At 47.2% G+C, this 12,090-nt stretch overlaps 1 protein-coding gene across 3 annotated transcripts in view; it reads left to right on the top strand.

Annotated features, from left to right (window-relative positions):
• hnf1a (HNF1 homeobox a) overlaps positions 1 to 12,090 on the top strand; it is a 272,346-nt gene that overhangs the window by 47,131 nt on the left and 213,125 nt on the right. For all 3 annotated transcript variants that reach the window (XM_038791553.1, XM_038791567.1, XM_038791560.1), the window contains exon 2: positions 4,955 to 5,154. In XM_038791553.1, the coding sequence (XP_038647481.1) occupies positions 4,980 to 5,154 (175 nt within the window). In that variant the 5' untranslated portion in view covers positions 4,955 to 4,979. The remainder of the gene's footprint in view (positions 1 to 4,954; positions 5,155 to 12,090) is intronic.

Genomic DNA, 12,090 nt, shown 5'->3' with positions numbered 1-12,090 from the left:
CTGTGGTGGGATAGGGAGATGTTCTGTGGTGGTGGGAGGGGAGACTTTTGTGGTGGGTGTGTGGGGGTGTTCTCTGAGGGGATGTTGAGTGGGGGGGGGGGGGGGCAGGTGGAATGCTTCGGCTATCTGGCCAGCGATACATCTTGGGACCGGCCCCTTCTTTTTGTCCATCCGTTCAAAATACGGTGGGAAAACTACAGTGGTTAGCACTGCTGCCTCACAGCGCCAGGGACCCGGGTTCAATTCCAGCCTTGGGTGACTGTGTGGATTTTGCACGTTCTTCCTGAGTCTGCGTGGGTTTCCTCCGGGTGCTCCAGTTTTGTCCCAGAGTTCAAAGATGTGCAGGTTCGCTGGATTGGCTATTCTAAGTTGTCCTTTAGTGTCCAAAGGTGTGGGTCTAGGTAGGGTGCTCTTTCAGAGGGTCAGTGCGGACTCAATGGGCCAGATGGCCTCCTTCTACACTGCTGTAATTCTATGATTCTCCGATAACACTGCCGGTGGGTTACACTCCACCTTCTCACCTGAAATGATACTTTGTTAATAAATGGCAAAATTCTGCCCAATGTCTACTCCACTTAAGACAACACTCTCATCTCAGGTTCAATATAATGAACCTTCATTACACCTTCATGAGGCAAATATAACCATATTTGGTAAGGAGAGCAAAATTGTACACTGCATTCCAAGTTCGTCTTACCAAAGTCGTATATAATTCAGCAAGACATCCTTATTCTTGTACTCCAGCCCTCTTTGCATGAAGGCCAACATATCATTTTTCTCCCAAATTATTTATTGTACAGATGCCTGCATATTAACATTCTATGTTTCTTGTACCAGGATCCCTAAGTCCCACTGAACACCAAAATTGAGTAGTTTCTCACCATTTTAAAACATTTTTTATTTTTCTATTTTCATTACCAATTTGATAGCCTCATATTATTCTCTATCTACCACTTCCTTAAGGAAATAGCAAAGATATTTGGCAAATATTGGTGTCTGCCTTTGCAGTAGAAGATACAAAAAGCATAACGGGATTAGTGGGGAATCCGGTGGGAAAGCTAGCTGTAAGGAAGGCAAACAGAATCTGCAAAGAGATAATGGTAGGTTAAATGCCTAGAGTTGAAAGGGAATCCGCAATGTTTGTTCAATTTATGCCGCAATTTTAAACAGGCGAAGCTGTTACATTCAGCATTTTGATGAGTTTGTATTTTTTAGGCTGAATTGGTCCCAATGTTAACAGCCAGCTTATTTTCTTGTAATATTTAGATTTTAGATTTGGATTTATTGTCATGTGTACCGAGGTACAGTGAAAAGTATTGTTCTGCAGACAGTCCAGGCAGATCAATGCGTGCATGAAAAAACATAGGACATACGATAACTACACAATGTAAATACATAGACACAGACACCGGGTGAAGCATACAGAATATAGTGCTAACAACAGTAGAGAAGATGCATAGAGAGATCAGTTCAGTCCATAAGAGCCAATTCAAGAGTCTGGTAACAGCGGGGAAGAAGCTGTTTTTGAATCTGTTCGTACGTATTCTCAGACTTCTGTATCTTCTGCCCAATGGAAGAGGTTGGAAGAGAGAATAACCCTGGTGGGAGGGGTCTTTGATTATGCTGCCCCCTATCCCAAGGCAGCGGGAGGTGTAGACAGAGTCAATAGATGGGAGGTGGGTTCGCGTGATGGACCAGGCTGTATTCATGGCTCTCTGTAGTTTTATACAGTCTTGGGCCGAATAGTTGCCGACCAGGCTGTGATGCAGCCAGATAGGATGCTTTCTATGGATATTTTCCCTTAGCTTTTCCGTTGCTACTGAAGCAATCTAGAAGAAGGAAAATGCACCATCAAGATGGAAGAGGAGATGAGGTATATCAAGGAATAATAAGTAGGTGATGTTAAGATGGGTTTGAAAAGAGGAAGGAAAAGCTATGGGAGAAGAGGCGTTCCACCGGGTTTGAGTCGCAAGGAAGACAGGAGTTAAGAGTTGGAGCTGATACAGTCAGCCATGGTTTCAAACAAAGGTGTTATGGAGAGCAGGATAACAGCGGATAGCTCCAGGTATGAGCAGGGTGAAAATATTCTCAGGAGAAGCTGTGGGGCTGACATGGAAAGAAACGTTGAAGGGCAGAGGTGAGAGCAAATGTTTAATGGATGACAAGACCGTCCCCTTCCTTACATACTCCCACACCATGAATCACTCTCTCACTCAAGGGTGTGGGAGGCTAGTCTATTCAGAGAGACCTGCTTCATACTAAAATATAAACTGTTTTTTCGGTGTGCCACAGGGTGGGTGAACAAATCTCTGATTTCACCTCCCGTTTGGTGATAATGCATCTGGCAAATCCAGCATTAGTATGTATTAGAAGGTCAACATTAAGCCAAAAGATTGCAATAATCCTGCTCCTTTATACATCATTGGGCCAAGACCATATGATGAAGGAGCAGAAGAAGACCACTCGGGGATCAGGGCGGAGTGAAGGAGTTGGGTTTAACTAACATTGATCTTGTGTTTTCCTCTGGTGGAGCACACACCAAGCTCACATTCATATGAAAGTGGGGATGAGAAATGGGTTAGTTGCCTTTCAACCTGGATATTCCTGCTCTCCTGTGTGTGCATGTGCTTGTGTTTGTGTGTGTGTGTACATGCACATGTATGTGTGTGCACATGTGTGTGTGTGTGCATGCACGCGTGTGTGTGTGTGTGCATGTGCACATGTGTGTTTGTGCATGCACGTGTGTGTGTGTGCATGCACGTGTGTGTGTGCATGTGCACGTGTGTGTGTGTGTGCATGTGCACATTGTGTGTGTGTGTGTGTGTGCTTGTGCATGTGCACGTGTGTGTGTGTATGTGCACGTGTGTGGAACTTTGACAGCCATTGGTAAAAAAGGCCACCAGGTCCAGCAAGTTTTATTCCATCAGCAAATTTTCTGCCACAACCTGATCTGAGGTGATGAGCCTCCTGAGATACTGATATTTGCCCTGATGAGGAAGTTGATCCTCTGCCTGCACACCCTGTGTTGCACCTCTGTTCATCTCCTGCACCTCTGCTGCTATTCCTGTGGATTCTGCCTCTGCCGCTGTTGTTGATGCTGCTGGTCTTCCTGGTTTTCCGCTAAGGACCGAGGTGAAACAATATAAGTGACAGCCATTCTGATCTGACAGCTCAGAGCTCCAAAATAAAGATCAGATATACAGATCTCCAAAGCAGTGCAAAGTTACCTCTCAGAAGCATTGTGAAGAAATCCTTTCACACAAACAGACTTTTGAAAGTAGCTGTGCAGGGTTTCTGTATTTAAAGGCATATTTCCCTGTCATGTCGTCACCTCCTTCAATTGTATCTGTGTTCTTACACTGAGTGAGTTCCGGAAAGCCCGAGGAATGGATGCTCCCACAGTCGAAGAGCAAACCTAATTAATATTGCTGTAATTGAGTGATTGAGACATTGAAATCGACAGCTCACCTCTCCCAAGCGGTAGATCCTTTGACAAGACTGATGATACGATTGAAGAGTCTTCACCGTAAATATTCAGCTGTCTACAGATACTGATGGCCTGCTTTAAATTTATGGCATTTCCTGTCAGAACACAGAATGAAGGCCTGAAATATTATTTTTCTCTTGTTTTCGATCTTTGGCAGCTCTGGCCATTTATACCCAAGACTTTCATGTTTTCACTTGTGTTAGATCTTTGTTCATTTGTTAACCTGGGGGCAGCTGACAAACAGATGCCCAGCAGAGGAAGGGCTAGAGGTGGAGTGGGAGAGGGGTGAGGGGGGACCTCAATCCGATGCAATTTTCAGTGGACACATCCCAGGTTCACCTTTTTTGGGATGAGTAGGTTTTAAATTTACTAATCTGATTGTTAGGTTTTTGTAGGGCACCAGTTTTAATTTTGAACTACAAATGGATGGTGAGCTGTCCAACTAGTATTCCTTAAAGGGACAATCTTAAAATAAAAATCCTTTTTTAAAAAAAAAAATGTTTTGGTGCCACATTGAGGCCCACTGCTGAGGCATGTTTACACCTTCTTGGATTGGCTTGCCTGTGTGTGTGTATGTGTCTGTTTATGTGTGTGCGTGCATGTGTGCATGAACGTGTGTGCATATGTGCTCATGCGTATGTGTGTGTGTGTGCATGTGTGCGCGCATGCATGAGTGCGCATGTATCTGTGTGCATGCGTGTGTGTCTGTGCATGTGTCCACATGTGCATGTGCATTTGTGTGTGTTCTGTCTGTGAATGTACATGTGTGAATTCATGTGCATTCATGTGTGCATTTGTGCGTGTGCATGGCGTGCATTTGTGTTTGTGTGTGCATGAATATGTATTTTATGTATGCTTGTGTGTGCATGCATGTGCATGTGTGTGTGCATGTATGTGTGTGTATGTACACATATGTGTGTTATGTGCACATGTGTGTTGTGTGAACATGTGTGTGTGTACCTGTGTCTGTGTGCACACATATGTATGGACATTTGGGGGAAACTGAAAGAAACCCTGATTCCCAATTGCCTTTTTACTCATGGTCTACTTACAGAAGATGCCCTCAATTGATCAATATTTGTGAAGAATGCTTCACTGTGAGGGAAATGAGAAGGAGAGAGAAAGGCAAGGTGGCAAAGATATTAATTAAAAAATTTTAATAATACATTTAAACAATGTGGGCGTTGCTGGCTAGGCCAGCATTTATTACCCATCCCTAGTTGACTTGAGAAGGTGGTGGTGAACTGCCTTCTTGAATTACTGCAGTCCATGTAGTGATTCAGGTACACCCACAGTGCTGTTGGGAGTGAGTTTCAGGATTTAGATCCAGTGACAGTGAAGGAGCGGCGATATATTTACAAGTCAGGATAGTGAGTGACTTGGAGGGGAATCTCCAGCTGGTGGTGTTCCCAGGTATCTGCTGCTCTTGTTAATCATAATCCTGTCTGTTCTTTGTCTTCACTACAGTGAGGATCCATGGAGGGCAGCAAAGATGATAAAGTGCTACATGCAACAGCACAATATCCCACAGCGAGAAGTGGTGGACACAACTGGCTTAAACCAGTCTCATTTGTCGCAACATCTGAATAAGGGAACGCCAATGAAAAATCAGAAACGAGCTGCTCTCTACACCTGGTATGTCCGAAAACAGAGAGAGATTGTCCAGCGTAAGTATCATTCCTTCGAATACCTTCTGCATGACTGATGCTTAAGGCACTATCTCCAATTTTGTATTAACACAACAATATGGAATTCTTGATCATTTACTTTCAGAAGCAATTTATTTCTGTTTCCATCACTCTGAAAAATATTTTCATCTAATTTTCTCTTTCAAAATATGAATTCTATCCCTTTCAATGTGGTCATTAGTGACTGATGAGGTAGATCGTGATCTTCTCACAGTCTCCTGTTGACACTGCTCGGAAACTGACTGGTAAGGAGATGCTGGGTGTGGTCAGTTGAGCAACTCTCTGACACTGTCTGCCTCACTTTGAAAGCCACTTATGTTCTCTCCTGACAACCTGGCCAAGTTAGGGAACTTTTGAATGGAGTACGTTTGTAGTACATGAAATGTACTGTGTCCCTAATGCACTTTTCTCCTTTGCTGCACTTCTCCCAAGTTCCCTCTTCCTGTTTCAGTCTCAGGCTGTACTTCAGTCCGGATTAGCAACGTTGGGTTGCATTTTTAGGCCCATAACCCCACACTGCCACCTAGTGGAATTGATAATTCCACCACTGTAGGCATCCCCTGCACCCCAAGAATGATGGACAAAGGCCAACCACCCCCTTGTCACTATAACTGTTATTGTGGAAATGTTATCCCACAGCCAAATTCCCGAGAGGTCTCAATTGATGCACCCATTTTAAATGCTAATCAGAGTACTATGACATAGATAGGCCCCTGATTCTCATTATTGGACTGAACTGGGCAGAGTGTTTGACTTTCATACATTGACAAGTAACAGCTGCTCACCTGGTCAAAGAGAATCTCAAAGGTATTTGTGATGGCTTGAGGCAATACCAGGTAGCAGCAAGCTAGCACGGTGGTTAGCACTGTTGCTTCACAGTGCCAGGGACCGGGTTCGATTCCCGGCTTGGGTCACTATCTGTGCAGAGACTGCACGTTCGCCCTGTGTTCGCATGGGTTTTCTCCGGCTGCACCAGTTTCCTCCCACAAGTTCCGAAAGACGCACTGTCAGGTAATTTGGACATTCTGAATTCTCCCTCTGTGTACCCGAACAGGCACCGGAGTGTGGTAACTTCATTGCAGTGTTAATGTAAGCCAACTTGTGACAATCATAAAGATTATTATTATTAGATGGTAGTTGTGAAAAGCAAAGTGTTTATTGGCAATTAACAAGGCAAACCTCTGTACAGGCACACATGTCATCATGATAGGCCATGAGGGGGCAGCACGGTGGCGCAGTGGTTAGCACTGCTGCCTCATGGCTCTGAGGACCCGGTTCGAATCTCGGCCCTGGGTCACTGACGGTGTGGAGTTTGCACATTCTTCCCGTGTCTGCGTGGGTTTCATCTCCACAACCCAAAGATGTGCAGGTTAGGTGGATTGGCCACGCTAAATTGCCCCTTAATTGGAAAAAACAATTGGACACTCTAAAATTAAAAAAAAAAATGACAGGCCATGAGCCAGTCACAAGGACTGTGAGGGCACGCCTCTTAAAGGGGCCACACAATCACATCCCTCTCCCCTTAAGTCCCTCAATTAACGTACGTACAATCAGGTTATTACAATAATTATATACAATATACAATCATTACATACAATAACTATATACAATATACAATCATTATATATAATAAGTATACTCAACATAAGGCTGAGGAACAAAAAGGGAAGAGAGTCTAAACAATCCATCAGAGCGTTAATCTATTGCGAGATTTCCTGGGTCTCAAGGGCCGTCTTAATCCCCCAACTGGCTCCTCCAACTCAGAGATAATGACGCCATCACTCTTAGCAGAATGTTCCTGCGGGTCCATCAAACCCACAAGTCTGTAACTTGTCCTTGGATCAACGATGGGGCCTCCTGGAGATTTCTGGGCCCACTTCATTCTGGCTCTGCCACAGGAGGACTAGGTCTAGCCGCCGGCTCCGACTGTTCCGAGATTGGGGTTGTGGTCCCACGGTTTCTCACGTGGTCTAATTGTTTACTTACTGCCTTGCCATCCAAGCCCACTACAAATGAAACTGGTCCCGACTTGGACACGATCTGTTCTGGTAACCATAGTGGATCTGAGGTACTTTTTCTGACAAGGACCAGGTCACCTATGAGGAAAGGTCTGTCCTCTTTTCACAAAGTGTGTTGTTTTTTCGGGGAGGCCTGCCGTGCCTCCATCCTCCCCGCCAAATTTGGAAAGAGCAAGTCCAACCGGGTCCGTAAACAATGTCCCATCGGTAGTTCTGCCAGTGCGCTGTCTGTAGTAGTATGGGGGGGGGAGGTTGTATTGTAAGACAAAAGAAAGTTGTTGAACCTAAGGCATAGTGGCCGGCTGGACTGTTTCTTCATAGCTGCCTCAAACGTTCGTACAGTTCTCTCTGCTAATCCGTTTAAGACAGGGTGATAGGGCGCTGTTCCATTATGGCAAATGCCATTCGTTCTAACAAAATGCTGAAAGTCCTCACCAGTGAAGAGGGCGTCATTGTCCGACACAATAATTTTGGGGAGGCCATGTGTGACAAACACCTGCCGCACGGCCTCCGGTGTGGCCGCCAAGGCCGTCGTTCCCATCTCTTGACCCTCTGACCACTTTGCATGGCCGTTGACCAAAATAAGGCACGTTTTACCGTGGAAAAGACCAGTGAGGTCCACATGTACCCTCGTCCTTGGGTGTCCAGGCCACTCCCAAGGATGGAGGTTGCATGTAGAGGCTGGCGTCTGCTGTGTCTAGCAAGGGCCACACTGGCGCACCATATTTTCAAAGTCCTTGTCTAAACTAGGCCACCAGGTATAGCATCAAGTAATAATAATCATTTTTGTCAGGTCCGGGTGGGTTCTGTGTAACACTTGCAACAAGGGTTCTTCTGTTAGGGATGGCACTACCACTCGGGGACCCCAAAGTATGACTCCATCCTCACAACTGAGCGCATCCTTATGTGTAAGGTTTGGTCTTAATCGGTCAGATTTGTTGTGGTGCCACCCGATCAAAATCCTGGGCGGGATTCTCCGTCAGCCAACGCTGAACTCGGGAAAAGCGTTGGGCGGAGAATCGGTTGTGAGGCCAAAATTGTGGCCGGAGCGAGGTGCCCGTCAGAAGGCCATGCTCTGGTGCATCGACAGAGGTGTCACTGCGTTCTACTCCGCACGTACAGTAAACACCGCCCACATATCAATAGTGGGCCTGACATGGTATTCACCAGGGCTTCCATGATACTCCACCACCGCTGGGCGTTATTACCGACTTGAGGCTTCGAAAATTGGGGAACAGGTGTTGTGGCTGCTGAGGGAGAGAGAGAGGGTACAAAAAGTGTCCAATATAGTTATAGTGTGCTGACAGTTGTGCCGCTAGCCGGGGGGCTTCTGCCAGGGTCGTGGGGCGGCCAGGAGGCGGGCGGTGGGTGTTGTGTTTTTCACCCTGGGGTAACACGGACTACAACATGATGCAGATAAACGATAAAGCATACACTAAATGTAGGCGTTGGTTCAATAAGATTTATTGAACTTCAGTAACGAAGCAGACAGCTGACTGTGGGTTGACTCTCTACTACTCTAAGTAAACTAATTCTAACTATCTAGACCAGGCTAGCTCTGATCAACGTGTAGAAGGTGTTGAATGATTTGTACACCCTGACTGTCACTACAGTTGTCACCAGTGGAAAGAGGCAGAGTGCCGATGCCTCGTGTGTTTTATAGTTGGAAGCCCCCCTCTGGGTTCTGTCTGGTGATTGGTTGTGTTCTGTTCTGTATGTTAATTGGTTCATCTGGGTGTCTGTCACAGCCTGCGTTTACCTCATGATGTGCATGGGTGCATATTATGACAGTGGGGTGAGGGTGGACAGGCACAGAACACCATTGCTGCAGCCTTCAAGGTAGCATGTGGCTGCGCACACAGCTGACTGCCTACTATAGCCTAGTGGCACGGGTCATATGGGTGTTTCCCCAGGCTACCCCTGTAGGTATCCTCTGGCCTCAGCCAACCCTTCAACTGGATGGGCGCACTCCAGTCCAACCGATGCCATCATATTGGCGGGGATGACAGTGTGTGGGGAGTGGAGTACTAACATGTGACAACAGCTTGTCAGCCACTTGTGTGCCATTCCCGACTCTGGTGTATCCGACATCATTTCTCATTGGAATTGGTCCTGTTCCATGTGGCGCTGGTGCTAGCCCTTTAACGGTCGATGAATAGCTCCGGGAGCGGCGCTAAGTTTGCTGACGTAGAAGTCCACCGATTCTGTCCCGGCGTCAGCACTTGGGGCTGGATTCTCTGATTGCCGACGCCAAAATTGCATTCGGCGATTGGCTGGAGAATCCGATTTGATGCCGAGATCGGGGGCGGTGCTGTGTTTCGGATGCTCCGCCCTCTCATAAACGGTGTCATCACTGAAGACGCCGCACGCCGTTGGGATGGCCTCAGGATGTCACCTGAGGCCCCCCCCCTCCCCCGATACTCCGTACCCAATGGGCTGACTTCCCGATGGTGTGGGACGCGTGTGCTCACAGTTCCTGGGGACCTCGCTTTGCAGCTGTGGACTGTGTCCAGCGCCGCCACAGTCGGTGGGGGGGGAGCCGTTCCACTGGCAGGATAGGCCTCGGCGGTGGCTGGGAGCACTGGTGGGTAGTGGTCCGGGGGTGGTGAGGGGAGTTACAGGGGGGCATTGTCTGGCAGGCTGGGTCTCCGTGCAGCTGGCGCCGTGGGCGGCCATGGACCCAGCAATTCTCCATCCCTATCTGCAGGTAAAGCCGGGGGTTTACATGGCGCGGCTGCTGGCCCCCCACCGGGCGGAGCATCAGTGCGGGGGCGACGCCAACATTTTGGTCATAAGACTAGATACATACTCTGGACATAGCCTCAAAATCGGAACCCTAAGTGTCTGAAACGGCGAATCCCGCCCCATGTGTTTCACTTTGGACAGGTCTGGATCCCGTTGTGTCCAATTCTTTATGTGGCTGGCCAAAACTGGCAAGGTGTCCAAAAAGTTTAATTTCTTGTGGGGTGCTCGGTGTTTCGGATTGGGAGCCAACTCAATGCATCAGCATTTGAAATCTGTGTACCTGGCCTCTGCTGAAAGATGTATTCATAGGCCCTCAGCAACAAGGGCCCATCATTGTACCCTGGAAGAGGCAATTAGTGGTATTGACTTATCTTCACGAAGGAGCCCCAGCAGGGATTTGTGGTCCATTATTATTGTATAACGTTGGCAAAATTTCTCGATGGCGTAGATTACGGAAAGGCCTTCCTGCTCAATTTGTGTGTATATATGCTCAGTATTAGAAAGCGTTCTTGAGGCAAAGGCAATTAGCCTCTCTGAGACGTTCCCCATTGCATGGCACGGAACTCCCCCTTTCCCATATGGCGAAGCATCACCGGTCAGAATGGGGGGTTTTCTCTGGTCAAAATGAACCAGTAAGCTCGAAGATTGCAAGAACTGCTTCACATGTTGGAAGCTTTCTCCTCTGGTTCCTTCCAATGCTAATGCTGGTTTTTCTTCAAAACCATATGTAATGGTGCCAATGTCGTTGCGAGATTTGGAATGAAATAACCATACTGGTTAACTATTCCTAAGAAGGATTTTAATTCTGCCATGTTCTTAAGGTGCTGGAACTTCTCTTGTGGCTCTCACCTTGTCTTCAACTGGGTGCAGGCCTTTTCATTCCATTTTGAACCATAGGTAGATGACCTCACCATCTTGGAAAGTGAACTTTTCACATTTGAATTGGATTCCCGCACCTCTGAATCTTCTCAGCACCTCTTCTAAGCTTGCCACGTGCTCCTCATGCGATGTTCCTGTTATTAGGATGTCACCCAGGTAGATCACAAACTTAGGGATACCTTGAAGGAGGTTCTCCATTGCATGCTGGAATGTTGCACAGACAGAGGCGATTACAAAAGGTAATCTGGTGGATTGAAACAGGCTTTTGTGTGTGTTAATTATTGCAAACTTTTGGGAATCTTCATGCAGTGATAGTTGCAAGTACGTATGACTGAGATCGAATTTGGTATATGTGAGGTTACCAGCCAACTTCGCATAAAGGTCTTCAATATGTGTAGTTTGGTATTTATCTACTTGGCCTGCCTGGTTGATTGCTAGTTTGTAGTCCCCACATATTGAGAGGGTCCTTCAAGTTTATTCACTTATTTTTCCCTCCTTTATTTTTCCGTTGTCATTTTTGATTATTGGATGATTAATGGACATCTTCAAACCAAGCGGCAGTGAGGAGTAAGGAATTCAGAAGTCACAGGAGAGAACACTCTGCCAGTCTCTGCTGGTTTGAACAGGAGACCCCAGACTTTTCAGCAACAAAGCGAGAGAGATGGGGTGGAACTCGGTGTGTTTGATTGGCTGGTGGCCAACTAATTGCCAAAAGGCCGCAGGAGAACATAAGGCACAATCTTCCGGCCTTGTTACGTTCTCGGTCAAAATGAGGCCGGTGACTAGTGGGAGAGGCCAAAAACGAGAACCGTGCTAGGTGCCAAACCGTTTACGATGTAACTGGCCCACTCCCGAAGGCAAATTCAGAATCTCGCCGTGGTGAGGCGAGAAACCAATTATCACCATTTAAGCCCCATTTCAATACAATTCACGAGAACGACCCCATATCCAACGGCCTCCCATAATTTAGTGACCTCCCCAGCAAGTGGTCACACTGGTGCCGATTAGTACTTGTTTTTAAAAACATGAACCTGACGGAAGGGCTTCTGTGGGGAGCCGAGGAGGGGAGTAGCCATCTTTGCTCATAGGGCCAGAACCCGGGGGTGCTGGGCTTGCAACCTTAGTGCTGGTTGGGGGCTGGAGGACCTTCGGCTGGGTGTGGGGTACCCTCGGTTGTGGTGGGCTGCTATGGGAGGGTAGTGGTAGGGGAGGTGCTGGGGGTGGCAACTATGGGGGCATCCGCTCGTGGCACCACCCCGGTGAGTTGGACATT

The sequence above is a fragment of the Scyliorhinus canicula genome, chromosome 1 (genome assembly GCF_902713615.1).
Source record: "Scyliorhinus canicula chromosome 1, sScyCan1.1, whole genome shotgun sequence".
NCBI classification, from domain to species: Eukaryota; Metazoa; Chordata; class Chondrichthyes; order Carcharhiniformes; family Scyliorhinidae; genus Scyliorhinus; species Scyliorhinus canicula.
The sequence above is the reverse complement of the archived record's forward strand: the minus strand, read 5'-3'. Positions and strand labels throughout refer to the sequence as shown.